A 24312-nucleotide genomic window follows, 5' to 3' on the forward strand; every position below is an offset into this window, starting at 1 on the left:
TCCGTTACAAAGGACCCCTTTACCAGAGGCAAAATGATGGAGGAGGTGTTCCCTTGAGGCTGTTCCACCATGTATGCAGCTGCAGTGCTTTCAGGCAGTGAGCATCGAGCTGGGGCACTCTTGTGTTTTTTAGCTCATACCCATTATAAACCCATCTGAAACCCACCCTATCCACTGGAGGTAAACTAAACCCATTAAGTTGCCACTTCCTGCTTTTATTGTGGTTCAGATCAATGACAGAAGGAAGAGAGGACCATCCGTCTGTCTGTCCACACTTTGATGCAGAGCAAGATGTCTTAACAACTACAGGCCAGATTACCATGAAATTCTGTGTGGATGTTCATGGTTCCCAGCTACGAAGAAGGACTGTGGTACCTGTGCTGCCCTTTGTCTTTCACCATCGTATGATCCAATTTTATCCCTGACAAGCATTTTGGTTCATGTCAAGCTGCCTTGAAAAGTAATGCCTGGATTGGTCAGGGCCAACAGAGGAGGAGGAATGCTATTTTCTGAGCACATTTATGCACTTCAGACAGCATTTCAAGAGAGAGATTGCCATGCCATTTGCTGAACCCATTGATGGTATAACCTGAGAAGACAGCTGGACTCGTGAGATTTTAAAAGAACACGAGAGAAGCCATCGTGCAAGGAGTACAGTGGTACCAAACCAATCAGCACCCTTTTGTGGAAGTACTGGCAGGTACGTAGTTGTGAGACAATGAAAAGACCTTGTTCGTTAAACAACAATGATGGCTCCCATAGAAGTCAGTGTAGATGCTCCTAGCATCAGTTATATCTAACCTGAGTATTTCAAATTGAGGGCTTTTCTCAGTGGAATAGATATTTGAGTTTGACTACGTTATATGGTTTGTTGATCTGATTGGGATTCAGTTGGCCCATCCTGGACGGTAATTTCACAGATGGTAGGACAGATAGTTTGTCCAATATTTGAAAGTGCCTGTCCTTTTCCAAACAGTTTCCAAAAATGGTTCTGTTTAACCCTTTAGATTTGAATGCACCATAGCACCATCCAGAGGACAGATTTAGCATTTTTAGGCCCGCAATCAACAGGCATCAAAAACCAGAAAAACTGCTAATGTCCTATTTGTTCCCATTGATTCTTTGTATCATCCAGTCAGTGTGATCACCATCACACTGAAACCATAAATCATATGATTTGTTTGTCCATCTGAAAAGATAAAAAGAACATGATTCCCATAAGTACATGTTTTCTCTCTGTTTTGATCATTGCTTGGGGCTTTGTTTACTGTATATCTACATATTTGCATCATTATATATTTATTTACTCTACTTTCATTTCACTTTGTTGTATGTTTAAAGGCTGCTGCAAGGTGAGTTTCCCTTCGAAGGAACAGTGAGGTAATGTTAGTCCATCAGAAGGTACCAGCTGGTGTTGGTAACAGGAATCTATCTCAGAGGCAGCGGTCACATTTGAGTTGATTGTGACTGTTTCTTTTACTGTTAACATTTTTGTGTCAGGAGTGAAGAAGCCAGACCAGATTTTAGGCCACAACATGGATTACATTTATCAGTTAGTTTTTTTAGGATATGTTTTTTACTTGTTCCCCAACACACTGATGTGAGGAGCTTCTGACTGGTACGTATACCAGTGGGACTACAATTGGAATCATGGGCATTAATTGTTAAACTACAATGGTGTTATTCTTTAAGGTCACTAACCCTGATACTGACAGTTTTATCCACATGGCAGTACCTCTTTTTCTGTTTGTCCCGAAAAAAGCACCGCCCTGGTTTACATTTGTACACTAACACACTCTCAGTCCTGGCAAACTCTACTGGCAATGAAAACAACTACATGGTTTGCTCAAGGCTTGCTTAATCCTGGTTTTAATATTAAGTGTGATGCGGTGACAGACCAATTGTTCCAGCTTCAGTAAATACCTCCCTGACATCCTGACATTGCCCTTCTTCTCTTTGCTGGGACGTACACACACACACACACACACACACACACACACACACACACACACACACACACACGCACACACACTTACTCACTCAGTTTGTACAGAGTGAAGCATAAAAGAGGAAGCAGTTGCATATCAAACACAAACAGACAGTGTTTGCTCAGTGATTGGGCCGTCCAAACACAGAACCCCAGACACACACACACACACACACACACACACACACACACACACACACACACACACACACACACACACACACACACACACACACACACACGATGGAGTCAGAGAAGAAAGAGGAAGCAGACAGACGATTCATTTGATTCTTTTTCCAAAACTAATAATAATACATGAGAAGAGGAAAAGTGTTTTTAACCTAGATCCTGCAGGGAATAAAAACTAATTCTAAAAACATTTTTTATTAAATTGCCTTTTAATTAGACTTTTATTTTGTTTTATTGTCTTATTCAACTATTTATTTACAGATTTTTAATAATTGTCTTTTATTTTATTATGTCTCTGTTTTTAATTCTTGACTGCACCTTAATTTGCAATTTCTCTGTATATTTCCTGTATAGTTTTTATGTCTGTGAAGCTTGGTTGTGAAAATTGCTATATAAATAAAGTGAGTTATTATTATTAATATTGCAGGTAAACCATAATGACTGTCAACAGTTTTTGTGTTGGGATTATAGCAGAGATCTTAGAGACAAATATATCAAAATGGCAGCACACGTATGGCTCAAAGTTAATACACACACACACACACACACACACACACACACACACACACACATAAATATGGATTTATCTGAAAGCTGACACTCTGATTGACTGTTATCTGGTCCTTGTGTGACCTGATTGCCAGCTGTGGTTGTTGAGTCAGGGTGTTTATGTGCTGTGTGTGTTTTGCTAACATTATCAATTCAAATGCATCTACACACACACAAGCAGGCGCACATTTAAGCAAATGCACATTCCTATACACATACACACACACACACACCAGTCGGACAGGCTTGCATCAGCCAGTGGTGAATAATACTCTCAGTTTATTTATAATCACCAAAGGAACAGTAAAACACACATTGTGTATTGCATATTTAGATTCACATCTCCCCTGACACTTCACAAAGCTACGCCTGCAAACATTGTCCACCTCTAAGGCGTGGATGTGTGGAAGTGGGTGTGTTTGTCACAGAGATTAAGCAGCATTGTTGCTAATTTCAGGTTCAGCCAGGTCGCTTGCATTGTTAGAAATGTGTCCCTAATTACCAACCCCAGATTTCAGGTAGCATCCTCCACACTCCTATTTTTGTTTTGTCACATTGTTCCATCAATCATGAATCATATGATACTGGCTGACTGGACACAGAAATGATGAACTTCCTCCCTTTGGATCAAATGATAGGCTAAAGTAGTTTTATGGTGGCTTTAGTCTAAAAGTTTGCCATACAAATACTTAAAATTGTACACCTCATACACCAGCAATAACAATAACAGAGGTGTATGTCAGTGTTGTGTTCACAGCTTGTAACATTACGACCCCCTGGGCACCCTGGTGGTCATAATTTGCACCCCATACCAACAAACTGTGATGCACTGTGTGTTCTGTGTTCAGTTCGTGTTTCTCGCTCGTTCTCGCTTCTCACGATACTTCCTATTTCCAACTTAACGGGACGGTAGGCCCAAAGTTGCAAGGTTGGTTTTCCGTCTGGGGACGCTAGGGGGAGCGGGGACACCATTAACACCGGAACAGGCCATTTAACCTTCCAAATGATTCCCCTTTAAGCTCTGTTGTTGGTCTCCACCAACTCCTGAGCAAACTAGCAGCTCTCTTTAACAGCTAAATATTCTGCTATATTCACCAGCTAGTTGCTAACTGTGTCTGTCTGCTGTTTGGTGCTGTGCAAGTAGCATACTGTGGGTTTTTACAGCTTTTCTGCTGAAAACAGCTGCCTGCTGCAGCCAAATAGGACACTAGCGAGCAGTTAAACAAAACAGTAAAATTGCGGAGCAGAAAACTAAAACAATAAGGTGAAAGACATTGTCACCCTCTGTGGAGCTGAGAGCTATAGAATCGGGTGATTAGTCTCTGTGGGTTCATCACTACAAGACCTATTTTACATAAACATAGTTATTTGAACCATTATTATTGCAAAGTATTGATTATAGCAGCTTTAATGAAATTTAGTTGACACCATGTTATACTTTTGACAGCTCTCGTATATACAGGGGCCACCCTTGAAATCTGATCCAGCACCCCATTATCCTTACCTCTTCCACTCCACACTGCCTTTCAGAGGCTGTAGTGGGCTCCATTTTTAAGCTAGAGTGAAGATACTGTTATATGAAACTAGATGACCTACCTAAGGCATGCTAGCCTGTCGGGGAGGGGGATAAGTAAGACTCCAAAGTTAAGCTAAATTTTGGTTTTAAAAAAATGGTGGCAGGACCATTTTCAAAGGGATCCCTTAACCTCTGACCTCAACATATCTGAATGAAAATGGGTTCTATGGGTACCACAACTATAACAGGTTTTTGGTTATTTATGATCTCTCGAGCACTCAGAGGATCTGCCAAACTATGAGGTACGATTTTGAGGAGTTAAAGGATCAAGTGTGGAAGCTTTATATTACATTTGTATGGTGCTACCCCATTGTGATACTGTTATGTTAACATATACTTCATACCACCCCTGCAGTGCCCCACTTGGGCCACCCCTGTCAAAAACGTTTGGCCACACTATGTATGCAATTATGTCTGATACTGTAGTTTCTCTTTACAGACAAAGAATCGTAGGTTTTGACCAGATTTTGGCATATATGATAAACAACTGCAAATATATAGTTCTTTCTTAAATCTAAATATTGACCTTTAAAGCAGATTGAATCATCCAGTGGTAGTTGCCCAACTCAACTCAGAGGCACTACAGTAGGAGTGTACATTCCAGGTCTAGAATAAACTCAGTAATTTAGACGTCCATACAGCCTGAAATCCTCGAAATATCCCCGCTATAGATAACACATGAAAGCAGGACACACCCAGTGGGTGATACTTTGATGTCTGTGGGTCGTCCCCCACCATCACCTTCAAAGAGAAGACTCACTCAAGAGCACAGACCAAAGCACAAGTTTTAGGGAAGTGCACCAATTTTTTTTTCCAGCCCCAACATAACATGATACAACACTTCCTGTCTGGAAGATTGAACATAAAGCACAATCATTTATTTCACATTAGCTGCTTCAGACAAAGTTATATAAAGTAATTAACGTCATCTGATGTCTTATTTTACTTTGGTCCACGCTTTTGCTATTTTATTGTGGTTTTTCCTATTTTCTTATTATGTGAATGCAAAATCTGTGAACAACATTAATGTTGATAAAGTGATCAGAACAGATATGAAGTTAAAGTTTTTCCTGTTTCTTTGCAAAAACTAAACATATGTCTGTTTGTTTTTACTGTATGTAAAGTGATTGTCAGCGTACTGTATGTACGTCCTTCTCTGTCCCAATTTAATGACTCTGAAGTCCTGTGGTTTCTGATCCATGTGTGCCAACAGATGTTCATTTTTTGGCATTTGTGAGTGAGAGTGAGGCAGTGGAATAAGCTTTCACATCTGGATAACCAACATCATTAACAGGCAATAGTAAAACTGTGTTAGAAAGAGGCATACATTCCTGTGGAAAAGAAAGGAGAAAGCATTGAAGTTACAGCAAAAGACAGACAGAACGAAGAATTTAAGAGTCGAGGATGGGGATAGGACAAGCAAGCATACGCATAAAAAATAACTGAAAAATAGTAAACCGATTTTAGATAGATATATACTTTATTGATCCCCTAGGCGAGATTCTTCTTTTCACTCACTGAACATGCAACAGGGAGAGAGATGGTGGAGTGACGGGCTTGGGGTTAGGTTGCCTTGCTCAAGGGCATCTCAGCAGTGCACAGGAGGTGAAACTGGCACCTCTCCAGCTACCAGTGTACCACAGACCATATTGTAGTGAAAGACAGGAGAAACAAATTGTTTATTACAATCAGGTGAGACATTGCTAAAACATGGATATTTACGCATCATCGTGGGTCAGGTATGTTGAATTTTGAAAAATCGTATTCTACCTTTTTAACCACACTTGCACCTGTATGTCTGTCAGTTGGTCGGACAGCAACCAACAGATAGATCGCCATTAAGTCATTCATACTTCGGTTTATGACCAAACACCTGCACTGCTGAAGTACAACCACAACTGTACTTTGTGTTGAGAGCTAATAACCAAATATTAGCATGCTAAGATGGTGAACATGGTAAACGTCATACCAGCTCGATATCAACATGTCAGCATCGTCAGTGTGAGAATGTTGATGTTAGCATGTAAATCAGATCACTCCTATGCTTAAGTGCATTTGCTTTTCTTTGTGAGAGATTTGTCAGGAATCTTAAGTTTGGTTATTACATATTACATTTTCAAGATATTTGTTGGGTTTCCTCCCAGGATTGCAGCTATACCTATTCATAGCTGAATTAGTTTTGCAACTGCGTAAATCTTAATAAAGATCTAATAATCTATGGTTACAATACACAATACATTTTTGGGGTACTTTAATTACTTAAAGGTGCAGTGTGTAACATTTAGGAGGCTCTATTGGCAGAAATGGAATATAATGTTCATAGGTTTGTTTTCTATATATAATCAACTGACTATAGGAATCGTTATGTTTTTATTACATTTAGAATAAGCCATTTTCATCTACAGACGCCACAGGTCAGCTTCTATGGAGTTCACCATGTTGAACCGCCATGTTTCTACAGTAGCCCAGAATGGACAAACCAAACACTGGCTCTAGATAGGTTTGCGCTTCTTGCGTGTTTTGTGGCCAGTGTAGTTTCTCGTTCGTGCTTTAAAAAGGGAGGGCAACCTGCAACTACACCGCTAGATGCCACTAGCTACACTACTCTTAAAACAATACTTATTTCAGTATCATTTTGAGCACTTTATTATTTTATTTATATATTTACATGTGTAACATTTAAGTTGCTATTTCATGCTCCCTTTGTTTAAGGCTAATTTTAGTTTCTACCTGCCCTTCTCTTATGAGGGACCGTGAGAAGTATTTCAGACCCAAGGTAACATGCAACCGTTGAAGCCTGCTGTGAAAATATGATCTTGGTGTGTTTGTGTGTCGAAGGAAGAATAAACCAAGAAGTTTATCAAGAACTGTAGCCTGCTTACCCACAGCCTCTGACAAGGAAGTGGGGTTACACAACTAATTAGGATGAGTGAACAAGTCAGAACTTCATTATAGTTTTTTATTAAAATAAGAATGCAATACAGCCTGTCTGGGATTTTTTTTTTTTTTTGATTGTTGCAGCCTAAAATGTCTGATTTCATATTAATAATAATAATAATAATAATAAGAAGAATAATTGTGATGCATGTTGTAATGATGTTAGGCATTTTTAGCTCATTCTAAAGAAAGTGAAAATTGCAAAAATTGTTGCAATTATTTATTTATTTTTGTATGAATCATTAAAAATCTAAGGCAACCTGTTACAGTGACAATAAAATCGCACCGTTCGGAATATATGAAATGTTTGCGTAGCACATGTCTGCATGGTCTGCATCATCGCAACAAGAAACAACGGTTTGTGCAGGAAACTACGATGATTGGTCAAATTTGTGGAAAAGCTGAGGTGACTGGACAAAACTTTATTTTCAACATTTTCAACTTTAAAACAGCAACGTATCCTCAAAAGGTACAAGCTCCTGGTGACCTTTACTTCAAACAGTATCTGCATTTGCCTCAAATATATCTATTAAATATAATAGTATTTGTACTGTTAGGTGGCATTAAGTTCAAGAAATGAACAGTCACACCAGTTCACACAACAGAATACAATTTGGAATTCAGAGTACTGAAATCATCGCCACGTTATCGGCATGTGTAGTCTTTGTGTTGGTTTGCTTTTATGAGTGCTGACCAAAATCATGCTGCGCAGCTGACAGGTCAGAGTAATGGCAGCGGGATATAATGCAGCTGTGTGGATATCATACCCTTCAACAGAACAGCACAGCACTGACAGAACTACTGAAATATTTATCACTGTTTCCATTTCACATGCTCTAATTGCCCTGTATCTATCTGATGGAGAGACAGATACAAACAAAGCTTGAGAGAGGAAAAGACATGGAGGGGACAGGATAGTTAATATAAATAAATTAAATAGAAGTACACACCAGATACATATTTACATTTTTACATTTTACAATTCACAGTGCATGTTTTCAGATATTTCATTATAGCACTAGATTTAAGTGTCAGATTTGATCTGCTGATAGCACTACCACAACACCAGAAAGCCCTGCCTCAACTTCTTTAAACATCACCATCAGCCATCTTCAGCAGCATCAGAAGGAGGAAACACCAGCTGATCAAACTGACCAATCACAGTTCTTGTGGTCTCCACGTGGTCAGAGCTGTTTCTGGACATTGTGGTTCCCCAGGCTAGATTTCCACTGGCGGGGATCGATCTTTTCATTAAAGGATTTCATAGCAATTAAATGACTTATAATATTTTATGATTTGACATCATCCGTCTACAGACTTGTTACAGCAGATATTTTGGCATGTCATAGGAGGAAAAGCCTCTGTGTGTAGGTGCGCCTATCATCCCTATGAGACTCACTTATGCTGTCCTGACAATGATTTACAATCCAGTATTTATCTAAATTATATTATTGATTATTTTTCCTCCATTACACAACTTACAGCCTTAGCTAAAGTAATGAGTTTGTTTTTGAATATTGCATGTCACGATTATCTTGGCCTAAATAATTGCAATACACAATATTATAACAATAATCATGAAACTATACTTCAGAATTTTAAAATGTTACTAAATCAAAAACGTTTTATTAAGAAATACATATTTATTGCATCACAGATATACATCCAATCTCCCTGTTCTTTATTTTGAAATCTACATTATTTCCACACATCTGGTTTAATATTTCTTTGCAGGGGATACAATGTTCTTCCAGATCCTTCAGCCACGGTGACAGGATTAGGATTTTGTAATGGCGGGAAAGATGCGGCCTCTGCCTTGTTCAAAAATAAATCAGGAAATCAATATAGGACTGAATGCTGCAAACTTGATTGCTTTTAAGTTATGCGAGGATATTCAGGATGTTTTTTATTGTGACATGCGATACTATGGTACATATAACTGCTGTAGCCCCCACCTGTGGTTACATTTTTGAGGAGCTACATGTGCACTCCCTCTGTACATATGAGCTTAATGCATGACCAGTAATTTTACATTAGGGTTTCATTTACAGTTCCCTCTTCTGCTGTGAGGGGGCAATCACATTCTGTTCAGGGCCCCAAAAAGTCTTGGGCTGTCCCTGTGTGAGAGAGAGGGGCGGAGAATGAGGAGAGCGAGGGAAAGAGAGACATAGGGACAGACTGCGAGGGAGAGAGGGCGGAGAATACAGGCAGAGAGACATAGAGGGAGAGAGATAGAGAGAGAGAGCGAGGGAGAGGGAGAGGGAGAGAGAGCGGTAGAGAGGCTGGGTTCAGTCAGTCGGTCGGTATGTAGCAGTAGCGGAGCTTCTGCCTGGGATTATAAAGAGGGAAAAACGCGCCTTGGATAGAAAATAGCAGCGGGACTAAAAAGAGAACCACCCGAGGATGAGACACACAGCGTCCGCCTGAAGGAGACTAACAACCCGCCTTTATTCTGCTCATTTATCACCGTTTTTCCACGAAAATGGCGAACGACTCTCCGGCCAAAAGTCTGGTGGATATAGACCTGGCATCCCTGAGGGTGAGTGTGTGTCACACACACACATTTTCACACTGCATTTAATTTTGTTTCACATTCAGAAATAAAGACACAAGCATGTTGTGAGCAGTGCTGTTGTTGACACAGCCCTGCGGTGGCTTTTCTTTGTCTAATATCCGCTGGCATGGGAGGCCAGCAAACCGGGCGCAGCCGGCTCTTACATCGAGCGAACCCGATTGTAAATACTACAGAGAATCAATGAAATCTTCTTATTGTATGTGTTTGATTTCTCTATGCTTTTTATAAATACAGGATCCGGCTGGGATTTTCGAGTTGGTGGAAGTGGTCGGAAATGGGACCTATGGACAAGTCTACAAGGTTGGTGTGATCCTCCATCTGTGTGTGTGTGTGTGTGTGTGTGTGTGTGTGTGTGTGTGTGTGTGTGTGTGTGTTAAAGCCCCAACCGAGAGAACAAACGGGCGGAAGCTGGAGCACAAACATGTATTTCTGTATTTTTTCCCCTCTCACGGTATCAGGAACTCGTTTACTGTCCCCTGTCTCCCCCCCTTCACTTGGGACTGGTGCGGTCTGGACTGGATTATCTCCCTGATAGCGTTTTGGCCTGTCACTGCTTCACATCCATTCATTATTTTTTTCCGCTATGCAAACATCACCCCAGTACACCTATTTTGGTCCCAAGGAGGTCCCTCCTCCCTCCTCCCTCCCTCCTCCTCTCCTCCTCTCATCCACACCCCAGTAAAATATCCCTGCATACTGCACGCTTTGCATTGCACTGATCAGGCCAACCCCATCCGTGCATGACAGCCTTTACCACGCTGACCGACTTGTGCGCCATTGGGTGGGCGGTGTTTCATTGCGCATTTGTGCACACCATTGCCCAGCAGGCCTTTTGCTGGAGTGGCTCTGTGCTGCATTAATGAGGATAGGCCTGTTCATCCCATCCCATCTCACACACACACACACACACACACACACACATATATATATAGGCAAAAGGCATTTGATGGAGACCTGGTGCTCCTGCAGCCCAGATTTCCACCTCCATTGAGCTGAGCAGCGACTCGGTGCTGTTGTTGCCTGGTAGAAAGGAGAGCCGAGGGAAGAGGAGGACTGGGTCAGAGCTGCTGCTGGATCTGCCCAGGCTTCCACTGTCAGGCTGTGTCATTTGAACGTATTCACATGCAGCACTTTGGTGTGAGGAAGGTGCATTTTGTGTTTCTGTACTTTATAAAACTCTGCCTGAAAAAAATTGGCTTGGAAATATGTCATATTAATGCCATGTGAGACAGGAGGCAGCTGTGGGTAATATTCCCATGGTTTTGACCTGTAAGCATTCATCAGATAACCCTACATGCAGACATTTGTGTAGCAGTTAAAGCTGTGTCCAACTGTGATTGACTCTCATTTGCTTGTGGTTGGAAAAAAGAGCCATGTGCTATTTTTTTTCTTCTTCTGTGATGCATTGCAGCAATGTGGGTTAGAAAATTCCAGACTCTTTTGGAACAAATCCAGGTGAAATTCAGTAAACGCTGGTGCAAGTGTGGAGCGACAACATGCTGGTCGCCAAACTTAGAGCAGGTTCAATCCAAACATTGAATATTTAGGTTGAGCTGGTCATGTGAGGGTTAAACACAGCCAGCATTTACTCAATAAGCAGTCAGTTATGGTTTGATTGCCTTGAATTATGGACTACTTTTTCTACTTACCGCTTGGATGTTGCTAAGTATGCCAACTTCCATATGACACTGTAGGCCGCAAGCAGAGCCAGAGGATTACAGTGACATGTCACTTAAAGATGAAAAAACGCACCTGGAGACAAGTCGATATTGTGAAGGTGGATGATTAGCACGATCTGCAAATGACAAAGCTCCATCGTCAGGCTGTCTAATTATTACCTCTGCTTCAGTCTCGTTGTATGACGTGCAAAAAAATGTTCTGACAGCTCCTGACATGTTGTACCAGGCATCATAACATTGTATTTGTATATAAATCGGGATAATCATGTTATATTAACAATATTACAATCAGTTATACTCGTAAAAGGAAAGCAATGTGTTACAGTGTGTGTATGGCTGATTTCTATTTTCTATTTATACATGTGTTCCTCTTTAATGGCCTCTTAGAGTCCAAAATGGATGCAGACATGGTTCTGTCTATGCCACGTCAGGTGTCTGTGCAGTCTTACAATAATGCACAGTCATAGTTTGGGGCTCCACATGTCGCAGACCTGAGCAGATGATGTGTGGAAAGTGTATTTGGGGCTTTATTCTACTTCTTCTATGACATGTAGTTGCTCTGCACTTTACAGGCGGAGGCTCCTGGTAAACACAACACCGTGTAACTAACGCACAGTATTGTGTGCTCCAGGAAATCATAAAGCACACACAAGGAACCATTTTGGGCCTTGAAGTGGAGTCTGAGGAAGCACAGCTGAAGGGGATGTTACTCACCTGCTCACTGCTGCAGTAAAATTAGGTCACAAGATGTTGTTGACACTGAGTCATCGTTGTTTGGACGTCAGTTGGCTGTAAACTCGTGAACATCAGAGCCATTGAGTCCCTCTGTCAGTCACATGATGATCAGAGTTACTCAGCATAATAAATGTCCAGGAGTTTGGGCAGGAACCTAAGCTGTTTGGCATTGGTTCTCTCTCGCATGTTCACAGAGCGGTCTCAGGGTCTGCTGTATCTCCAGCTCTGCCTCTGAGGATCACACCAGTGACCAGCGGCCTTCAACGATTCCACTGCTGAGACGAGTGTCACTTTGAATCAGATTGCATGCTCATGGACAAAGAGGACGGGCCTGAGGCGAGCCTCGGTGAACGACTGCCGTTACCTCACAGTGTGAACCAATGAAGTTGTCTCTTCCATAATTAAGCACAGCGATGGCCGTATGGGTGCGTTTGGTCATAGTTTTTTGTGCTGGGAGAAAACAATACCATCTTGATTTGCTTTGAGATTGATTTTTTTAATCTGTTAGTCTTTTTTTGTGACTTTGGGGAGGATGGCGGACGGCTGCTTTAAACGTTTCATTAAAGCCGGGGACAAGTGGTTGTGGAAACGCTCAGATGCACTGGAACACAAATTAACCTTGACATTTTGAGTTTAGCTCCTCAGGATTCGGTGAATCATAACCACGTGTGCCATGAGAGTTTGAGTGAGGATGAACCAAGCTCCTTCTTTTCTCTCATCTGTACTGCCTGCCTCGCTAACATCTGACCCAAAGATGTGTGTGTGTGTGTGTGTGTGTGTTTGGGTCTGCACATGTGCACTTGATCCTCAACACTTGGTGATTGGTTGGGCTTCCCAGGCTAGCGAATAGCTGCAGAGTTGGACTGACCGAGGCGCGTTGCAGCTGTGTGCACCACCAACAGCTGTTGGGATGGAAAAATAATACACAGGGGAGGGGGGGGGGGAGGTAGAGAGACATAGAAAAAAGAGGAAATACGAAATATAGAGAAGCTCTCACCACCATTTAATCACCAAAGTGATCCATCCTAAAGAATCAGTTAGTCTGTGATTGAGTTCAGTAATCTTAGCTTTTAAGTGAAAACATCTGTCGGCATGTTTTTAATTTCACTTATTTTCCCTGACATTTTTTCATACTTGTGTTATGATCAGCCTGATTCTGACTTCAACGATAGTCACAAGTATTTCTAGAAAACCGGAACTATAAACTACATTTATTTTCATTTATGTATCGCATCGGTCGAATTTGGTCAGCAAACGTTTTGTCTGAATTACTGAAAACTATCGTCGGTTTTACGACAAAGTAAAGTAAATTAAAAACAGAAGAAGGAAGCTAATTGAGGACATCCAACAAGAGCAAAACATCAGCAATCAGCGTGAAAGAAAAACATGAGCAAAACACAGAGATAAGATAGAATAACCAAAACCTCATTAAGAGCAACCGAGAGTAAAAAGGTCAGAGGTCGCAGTGTTTCTGTTTCCATTAAACAGTGGGAGCTGAAGAAAGAGGCAGAAGGAATTTTTAAAACTCTGGGGTAAGACCCAGCTCAGCATGTGGGGCTGGGAATCCCCCTCTCTGAGGAAATGGTTTAACCCATTTATGACTTTGCTGAGCTGTAGACTCGCTGAGCTCCTCTCCTTCAAACCACAGCTTGTTTCAGACGGACTGCCTTTTGAGTTTTCTAAAAATGTCCAAGATGAGCAAACAAATCAAACCTGTGGCGAATGAAACGAAGCTGGAGTTTGTTACCTCACATCACGGTGTGTGCGTGCACGCAGAGAGCGAGGGGATGTTTGTGAGGAAGTAGTGAAACAGCGGAAGTCATCAGTGCGGCGAGGAGAAGTCGGTGGCTTTGCTGTGATGGCCAGATTAGAAAAACCACAGCCCTGTTCCTCCTTGGCATGTCTCATTTCATTATTGTCATGCCCCAAAATACAAAGTATCAATTTAAACTATTCTAGGACTGCAACTGTGTATTTACATTAGCAGTTAATCTGATGATTATTGTGTGGTTTATTAGATTCAACATTTAGACCTTTAACATATCTGAAAATAGTGAAAAATGCCCATCGCTCTTTTCAAGAATCCAATTAATAATTATTATTTTTTCCAACCAACAGTCCCCAGAAAATATTCTAATTACAATGATTTAAAACAGAAAAAAACACCAAATCATTACATTTGGGAAGCTGGATCAATGAGAACATTTGACATGTTTGATTTGAAGAATGAAAAAATAAATAAAACATTTTAATTGATTACAAACACTGGGGATGATTTATTTTCTGTTGATCAGTCCTAACTCTTAACCTCGAGGCGCTTAAAATATTACTACTACGATACAATTGGAAAATAAATGTGCGCACTGGCAAGAACCTGCTGATACTGTACATATCACGATACAGGGGTTATGAGTTAACACATTGTGATGTACTGTGATACTGCAAGCAAGGGGATGTATTGCGATTTAAAAAATACTAATTTGTTTAGGAAATCTGTCTTAATACAAAGAGCACACCACCATATACTGTTTTTATAACAGTCCCTGTAACATCCAACATCAAAATGATTGATACTTTCTTACACCCCTAGTTTTCTCAAGTGAAGTAGATAATGAAGATAATGAGCTTCAACCATGAGACACTATGGGTCACTACTATTTGCACTGAGAGCGGACTGAGAAACCCGACTGTATCTGTTCTCACTGTATCGCTGCCTTTAAAATGAATAATTCAGTTAAAATGAATGGAGATCAAACGTACAGAATAATCAGCTTCCACTGCAGGTGATCTTAGCTGTTGTCTGTAACTGATTAGGGAGAACCCTCCACGATGTTTCACTCTGATGCACTGTATTGTAATCTTGCTTCCCTAACCTGTCATTTCAGGGGTATGTGAGGATTTCTCTGGAGCCTTCCTGTTCAGTTTTTATATACCGGGGGAAACTCCAGTGTCGGGTATCATGCTCTGTACACAAAGACTGCAGTCTGCTGAGTTGTTCTCTTTAAAGCAGATGTTAGTCCTGTTTACCTTTCTGGTTGGAGGACATAACACACAGCGTCAGGGCCCTCCCTGTGTAGTGCTGTGTCTGCTGTACATTCTAGAGAAAAACCTTTTGTCAAAATCCATCAGCCAATTTTTGATTCTTAAATTGGTATTATTATTTAGTATTTATCCACCATTAACCCCCAATATAAATGTTACTGAGCCAGAAAGCAAAGACTTTGTGGACTTCACAGGAAGCCAGTGAAGAGAAATAAGAGTAGGTGTGATAACAACTTTAAGATCTCAACAGCCCTGCAGAAACAGTCTGTATCAGCTGCAGGCATCAATTAATGATTATTTGCATTATTGATTAATAAATCAATATAGTGCTCAAGGCAATGTCTTCAGAATGCTCCATGCTGCGGTCTACATTGATAAAAACAGAATATTCTCCCTTATAAGGAGCTGGAAACAGGATGAGTGAAAATGATTGCATACATAGAGATACATAGAGATAAAACAGGTGAAAACAGCCATTCAAAGCAGTTTCACTTCCTCAGCTTCTCTCCACCCTTTTTTTTTCTGTTGCTGATGAAGTGAATCTGGGCGTGGCTCTCCACCAGCTGCCTGTCATCAGAGGGACAGAGCACCGTCACTGCAGGTCCCTCAGAGGAACCGCACCGCAGCGTTTTACTGAACGCACAACAGATCTGAGCATTCCACCTCACTCTGTCCTCCTCGAGTCCACATCTGGAGCTGAAGACAAACACACACACACACACACACACACACACACACACACACACACACACACACACACACACACACACACACACACACACACACGCACACACTTCATTGACTTGTTTATGTGCTATGTGTTAAGTTAACAGTCCACAAATCGGGTTTATCAGGACAATACTGGCCTTGTATTTATAACCCGGATATTCAACAAAGATGAACTGTGAAACATGCGATGACATTTGATTTTCTTTGCTTATTTTACTAATAAATTGATAAATTATAGGGATGTGCAATGATTATTGGAACAGATAAATTGATGGAAACCGAAAATGAGATATGTATATTATTATGAATTATTGGGAGATATTAAGAATAATTTATTTGTAATTCTTTTGGAAAACGAGATATAGCGTTTATATTCTATGAAAGCCAAAGAATGTTTGAAGTTTGTTGATGAACTCCCTCATTAATGTTGTATTATTTAATTTAAAGCAGTAATGTGTTCTCTTCTATGCGGATCATTCTAGCTTTTACTACAAACGCTAAAAACAAATTCACTAGTCTTAAGTTTTATTGTCCCTGTGAACCACTGATGTAGACCATAATTGGTGGTTCTCAACCCTTTTGGTGTCAACGACCCCAGATTGATACACATCAGGCCACTGACCTGTATTTTATAAGATGCAGTCTTATGAAATCTGTCTGACAAGATTGAGTTATTCCATAACTGTCTATACTGTAGATTGGCAGTGTAATTGGTGGAAGAGTGTGAAACCTATGAAACTACATACACTTTCTGCCTCAAGGACCCCTGGTTGAGGACCACTGGTCTAAATAAAGGCTGCAACTCATGGTTATATGAATTGAGTCCTCGCTCAATTATTTGAAATTGTAGTTACTAAATTACCAACATAATATAGAAAAATCACTCAACAATTGTCTAACCAACAGTCCCCAGTACATTTTAAAAGAAAAAGCCAATAAATGAAAAATTGATTGATAAGAAAAACTCCTGTTGATTTAATTTCCAGCTGACTGAGTAGCCAATCAACAGTTTTAGCTGCAGCATCTTCCGTCTTGACAAAAACAACTTTCTGAGGAAACGCTGAGTTGTTGGCATATGAAAAGCTGTATTTAAATTAATTTCTATGTGAATTTCAAATTTATCCACTGCTTTCACTTAAAAACTATACCAGTACAAATTAGAAGCCTAATATTAAATTCATATTGTTCTCTACTTATTCCAGTTGAATGGGGAGCTATTTATAGGCCGGCTCCGCTCTGTAAGGTGGTGGAACTACAAAGCTGTCAGAAGGAATAGAGTCATGCAAAGCTGGCTCACCGACCTTCCGGCTATTCATACTGGAATGTTAGTCGTGTCTGCTGTGACCTTTCACAGCACAGGAAGTGAAGTACGGCCACGACCAACAACAGCAGCAGCAGTAAAGCTGTTTCTCCACTGGGAACTTTTTTTTTACACTCAAAACTACTGTTATCTACTGTGACCTTTCCAAACAGAAGTAGTGGAAGCTCTGCCACTGATAGCAGCAACGGGAACTTGACTTTGTCACGATTTGTGACGAAGAAGTTGTGTTCCCGAACAGGGCTGCACATAGTCATTGTTTTCAGTGTTGATGAGCAAATACCAAATCTTTGAGTGTAGAGGTTCACCACAAGTGCGCTTACACCCAAGCTTTGAGTGCTAGAAGTCAGAAACCAATTTGAAGCTCAACATTGATGAAATTGGAAATCACAGTGGTTTGTCTAATGGTTTAAGTGTTTACCACGACATGTCCTCGCAGTGCTAGCTGCACGTCTATAATGTGTCCCTGAAAGCATGAAGAACTTTATTTTAAGCGCTCAGAGGTTTCATTGCTAGACAAACAAATGCACATTTATAGATACTGTGCTTATTAAAGAGGTGATGCACCGCCAGTACACACATATGTCAATTAACTGGTAAGAATACTGCAGCAAAGGTTACACTCTGATGATATATTAAATGCAAACAAAAGCGGTATCAAGGAGTAATTATGAAAGGATTTCTTCAGTTTACACAGAGGTGACATTCTTCGTACCCTTGTTAATGAGTCTGTTAGCAGTGACCAGCTCTGCCTGCTAGCTACAGTTAAGCTAAAAATAAGACAGTGAGGCTCAGACAGTATCTGGGTCACGTTCTTTGATGCTCACTGTGTGGACTGATGCAGCGACGCTGCTGCTGCTGCTGGTGATTCTCTGTGGATACAAGTAGCAAGATTTCTGTGTTTGGTTTCATATTTGTAGGCTTTTTGACACATTTCTGTCTCAGATGTCATTTATTGGCTTTTCTTGCTGCCACTTTTTACACGATTGGAGACTGAACATCTAAAACTAGCCTGGATTGTGCTTAGAGGACTCATAGTCGCGCTGCTGTTTCTTCATAATCCAGATTTCTTGTATTTCTCTGAACACAGAACTTATTCCAGGCAGTTAATGATGATGCCTGTTGATTAGGGATGCACCGATATGAAAATTTTGGCCAATGCCGATATCCGATATTAATTTTGCTGTTATGGCCGATAACCGATATTTACCGATATCGATATATGTTTTTTTAAAAAAAGTTTCTGAGATGATAAAATTTAGTACAGACTGAAAATCATGCAAACTGAATTTTTGAATGTCTTCCTTTATTTTCAGAACGTATTTTACTTCCGAATAACAAAGTTACAGGGCTACCATAAAACATAAGTAACCAACCTTTACCACTTATCAAACATGCCAGAATTCATGGCAGCATGTTTTCAGCTCTGTGCACTCCAGTTAAACTCACATCTGAGAAAAAAGCTAAATCAAAATATCCAAAACATGTCCTGACTGTTAGTGCACTTTTTTTTTAACTTGCACTGTAATTTTCCACATAGCAAACATGCAGTCAAATGCGCCAGCGATGGCGACCCCCGTATGCGATCCTGCAAACTCTTGCGCATGTAAAACAGCTCTCTTCATTTCAAAGTTTCCATCGATCCACTGAGCAGTAAGGCTCAACATACTCATCTGACTTACGTCCGAACTCCATATATCCGTAGTGAAGCTAATGTCAGTCACACTGTCCAACAATTTGTGGATATGCGTGGCCACGATTTCGTACAAAGCAGGGAGGGAGACGTCGGAAAAGTAGCGCCGACTTAGCAGGCTGTAGCGGGGTTCAATATGCTCTATCAACCGCCGGAATCCTCGGTCCTCCACTATGGAAAATGGCTGGTTGTCAAGAGCAATCATTTCCATTACCTTGTTGGTTATTGACCTGGCTTTTGCGCTGTCCTTGGCAAATTTCTTGGTCTGGTCGAGTACCTGCTGTATTGGGCTCCCAGCTGCACCTGCTTTTGTTTTTGCCTGCTGGCTAACGTTAGCAGCATTTGCTTCCTGTAATTGTTCGTGTAGTTCTGGGTGGCGGTTTTTCAAATGACATTGACACTTGACGCGGCATCCTCCTTGCATTACCTCGACTTTGCAGGTGTTGCATACTGCTTTTCGAGTGTCTTCTTTTGACACCGTGAAAAACGCCCACACCGCTGACATTTTTTCTCCTCTTCAGTTTAATATCCCACAATCCTGTGCTGCCACTGTCGCGTGCCCAAACAAATACACATGGCCAAATCCCCCTCCCCCTCCTTCTCCCTCTCCCGACATACAAACAGCAACTAGAGGATATACATCGGTTGTGGATATCGGCCCAATTTTACTCATCGGACCGATGCCGATATGTTAAAAAATGACGAACATCGGCCGATACCGATATTAATGCCGATATATTGTGCATCCCTACTGTTGATGATTATGTTATTACCTGACTCGTCATTTAGTCTAGGTATTTACAGATGGCGATCCTAGTATCACGTCCAATTTTGTGCTCACGTGCTCGCAATTGTAATCATAAAACCACCCCAATATGGCTTTACAACTTTTTACTCATCAGTTGAGCAGGTAGGTGGAGGAGAAGCAATGTCAGCGGTTTGAATCAACTTTTACAATAATAGCTACTCTTAATTTGTCACAGTCCGAAAGTGAGGCACATCTGAGGTAATGGTATTATAAACTACTACAGCTACTCTGTATCAGCAAGTCCCCGAATGTATTTGGTCTGATAAAAGGTCGGTGCATCAAATTTAGGCTATAAAATCCCCCCTTACAATCCCTCATTATCATGTTTAATTTAAAATCATACAAACCAGAGAAATACACCAAATTGTCATTCAAAAAGCTGGAACCTGAGAGTACTTGTAAGAATACTACTAATGCTTCATAAATGACAATCAATTGAGAATCAAGTAAGTTGGAGCTCATTGAATGGATTAATAGACTGATTGTTTCAGTGCTGCGTTCATCATAAACTCTGAACATATAGAAGATGAAGGCTGTGGAAATGAACGCTCTGTCAACTATTGTACCTTCTCTTGATTATCCCCATGTCACCGTCATGTGATCTGACACCTCGTCCCCCCCTGCAGACCTGATCTCGTTGCAGCAAACACGCTAATATCACACCCCCTTTATTGCATTTTACTTCTGACAACATACCTCCTGGATAGATGTTCTGTTAGGCAGCAGGCAGCAGGCTGTGAAGGCACAGACAGGAGAGGCTGTGACAAACATCATGACACTAAGTAAGTTCATATTAAAAGCTCTCTGAGCTGAGAGATGCTCTGTTAAATGCGAGTTTTGTGGACAGAAGAAGAGCTCTCTGTTTCCTTTTTCCTCCTCTTCCACCGGCCCACCCAGGCACTCCTGCCCTGTCCTCAACCTGGATGAAGATTGGGTGGGGGAAAGCAATCCCTCTTTGTCTCAGGCTACTTAAAGCCCATCCTTGATGTGGAATGCAAGGGGTCGGGCTGCAGGAGAGGAGAGAGAGAAAGAGAGGAGATTAAGCAGCGCAGGAAAAAGGCTTTGGATTCATGAGGGAGGAAAAAGAGCAGCAGAGGAAGGACAGTCACTCCTGAGCATCCCTCCTCCTCAGCCTTGGTCACGTGTCCCTATGGGATGAGGAGGAGTTTGCGGGTGGGAGGGGGGATGTTTGATGGAAGGCACCATGGCGGCTGTAATCCCTCAGAATGAGACAGCAGACGCTGAGTGGAAGAGGTGGAGAGCGATCAGGATAAAGAGCAAAATATGTATTCAAAAGCATGTACTAGCTGCTCCTCAGTTTTCCACCTATCAACTTACACATTTCTTTAGATGTGATTGCTCACATTTGTACTGGTCATACTCTATTTGCTCCCTTGTGTCTGACAGTGATGATTCCTCTGTGCTGAATAAATGTACAATGTGTGAACTTTATTATTATTACGTATCTATTTAAAGCTTTAAAGCTCCAGTGTGTAACATTCAGGAGGATCTATTATCAGAAATGGAATATAATATTCATAGAAATGTTTTTATTAGTGTAATCACCTGAAAATAAGAATTGTGTTTTTGTTACCTTAGAACGAGCCGTTTTTATGTACGGAAGCTGCCATGTTAAACTGCCACGTTTCTACAGTAGCCCAGAATGGACAAACACTGGCTGTAGATATGGATTTTGGTTTTTTTGTCTCGAGTTGAGCTGCACCCATTGGTGCAGTATCGACTTTAGGTCTGTATGATATATATAATATAGTATATTGCTGAAACGATTATAAGATTAATCAGGCAGTTGACTGACAGTCAGCAATTTGGTTAAGTGATCAATTCTTCAACTCGTCTATCAAGCAAAATGCAGAAGATTCACTGGGCCCAACCTCTCAACTTTATATCATCACGAGAAAATAAAAAAGAAGAAACAAGCTCTTCTTTTAGCTTTAGCTTTGTTGGAAAGTTTAGTGGTGCATTTACTGAAAAACTAAAAGCTAATCTGAAACAACAGGAAATTTCCATTATAATGTGGATGGTTTTTCTTTTTACTGTTGCACTCTCCAACAGTCTCTCAGGCTCTGCTAAATGCCTAAAATTAAAATGTAGATCCAGACAACACTATTGAAAAACATCATAATTAACAAATGATCCTTTTTTTGTTTTGGTTTTATGTCTGCTGGCTCCTGTGAGCGTTGTTATATAATACTAGGACAGTATGTGTTGTTGGGTGGAGCGATGGATGCATGCAGACAGTGCAAACAGATGGCTTGTTGTTATGGTGAACAGACAGATAGGGTATTAACTGTATCTCACTATCTGTGTGGGTCAAGTGGCGCTGATACATTTTCTCAAAGGAACAAAAAACAAAATAAGTCAGCTTTTTTAATTGAAAGCCAATCGTATGTGGCTGCTGGAGCTGGCTGTAAGACTTCAGTATTTTATAAAAGCGACCAAAATATGTCCATAGAACCAAATATCAGAACAAGTACTGAGAGCTGGTGTCAAATGTCTGCTCAGATTCAAATTTGTATAAGAAAATGTTGCTGTAATTTATTTTGTAGAAAACATTTCTCAAACTAAGGTACCTTTTTTTTTTTTTTTTTTTCAACAAACCACCCAAGCCCCCAAGCCCAATCAGACCACAATCACATCTTTACATCTGATGTGAGCAGGTGGCCATGGATTCCAGAGAGCATATTAAAATAGGAAAAATTTATTTTAGTCTGCCTGTCCAGTAACTTCCTCATCTTCCTACTTTTCTTCTTGTCCCTCTTGTCTTATTTCTAAACAAAAAAATCCCACTCAAATATTCCAAGACTACTTTTTTAAAACCAGACCCTAAATAGTATGTTTGTATTGTCTTTTTCATTCACAGTTAAGAGAGTTAAGGTCTTAAGGCCCCTGATCTGCACCAGTGGCACCATTCATATTTATGCCCGTGCTTTTACTGACATTTAGTACTACTTTTACTGATTGACAGATTTCAGGTACTCGTATTTGTCTTTCCATTTAAACTCCTGCAAATCAAAAATTCTGTATTATTATAATATTGTGTAACACTTTTATAATGTTCAGTTGGTATTTTTAACTATACTACAAGTACATCTTGCTGATAATACTTTTCTACTTTTCCTTACATTACAACATTTCTACATATTTTTTAGGCAGCCTGTTTCTCTGTAATCTAATACTAACTTATGATAGGAAATATTATGGGTAGCTATTGATTAATAGTTTTGCAGTTAAAATTATCTTCTGTGCCAGTATTTGGAAATGAAAAAGAAAAACAATTAACAAAAAAAAAAACATACTATGGTCTATAGTATTAGAATTGCACCTGAGCATTAAATTGTGAATTAAAACATATTCATATGTTCACAGGTAGAACATTTAAACAATCTTATACATGGCCATATGACATTACAATATTTTTAAACTTGAATTTATTTATTTCACCATACAAAAAAAAAATTAGTCCTCAGTGTCAACCTTTCCAAAGCAACTGTACAGTAGTTGAAAGAGCCAGCGGACGAAGCCCATAGCTCTCTGCGCCTTGGCCATCTTGGCTTCAGTGTGCACTTTAACAATGACAACTGGTTCAAGAGGAGGGGTCAGAGGAGCAGATGAAGCAGGAGCCACAGCAGTGACTGGTTCCTCCAGGCTGGGCCTTTCCTTCTTATCCTCCCTGTCCTGGACATCAGTAATGCAAGGAAGCTCAGGGGATGTCAGAAGAGCAGGTGGAGGATGAGGTGACATCTCAGCTGAGTGTGTCGTTGAACTATAGGTTGGCTGCTCTGTTACAGTCAGGTTCTTGGTCACAACACACTGCACTGTAGTAATAACCACAGGTGGAGGGGTCAGTATAGCCACAGTAGCTGGAACCGCAGCAGAGTCTGTTTCTCTGGTGGGGTTTGTGTTAAACTTCAGACTTGGCTTTTCATCCCCATGCTCTCTGGCCTGAATCATAATAGATTTAGGTTCAGCAGGGGGTGTCAGAGGAGCTGTAACCGCAGCAGAATCTATTTCTGTAGTGGGTTCTGGGTTCTCCTCAAGGCTGGGCTTTCTACCGCCATCAGATTTCAAATGAGCTGTCACTTTAAGGCTCTGGGGTTGAAACATTTCACAAATCTGTCCAACTGCAACATCAACAATATTACTCAGTAGCACTGGTGCAAAACTCTTGATCCTGTTTACTAGGACATCATGCGGGTACGACTGTCTGATCTTTGTTAAGATAGACTGGACCATGTCATCCCTGATGGAGCGGGAGAAATTGGCTTGATGTGCCAAAGTGGTGAGAGCACTGGAGACCTGGTCCAAAACAGCCTTTGTAACCCCAACAGACATTTTGCTGAGTAGCTGGGAAGGCATATTTAAGAGGGCATGTTGAGGAAGCACCCAGAAGCCCTGTAGGACTCTGGGAACAACCTCTATCACCACTTCTTCTGGACAGAGTAGTTTGGTCGTTTCCTGGTGCTTCTCTTTCAGG

The 24312-nt window shown here is 40.8% G+C and overlaps 1 protein-coding gene across 8 annotated transcripts in view; it reads left to right on the plus strand.

Annotated features, from left to right (window-relative positions):
- The first annotated feature begins 9491 nt into the window (after nt 1–9491).
- Nucleotides 9492–24312, plus strand: part of map4k4 (mitogen-activated protein kinase kinase kinase kinase 4) — a 110829-nt gene continuing 96008 nt past the window's right edge. For 4 of the 8 annotated variants that reach the window (XM_051402692.1, XM_051402695.1, XM_051402696.1 and 1 more), the window contains exons 1-2: nt 9493–9777; nt 10048–10113. In XM_051402692.1, coding sequence (XP_051258652.1) covers nt 9721–9777; nt 10048–10113 — 123 coding nt within the window. In that variant the 5' untranslated portion in view covers nt 9493–9720. Of the gene's footprint in view, nt 9778–10047; nt 10114–24312 lie in introns of all 8 variants that reach the window. The other 4 variants (XM_051402690.1, XM_051402694.1, XM_051402691.1 and 1 more) reach the window with 2 other exon arrangements.

This window comes from Dicentrarchus labrax, unplaced genomic scaffold, assembly GCF_905237075.1.
Source record: "Dicentrarchus labrax unplaced genomic scaffold, dlabrax2021, whole genome shotgun sequence".
In the NCBI taxonomy this organism is placed as follows: Eukaryota; Metazoa; Chordata; class Actinopteri; family Moronidae; genus Dicentrarchus; species Dicentrarchus labrax.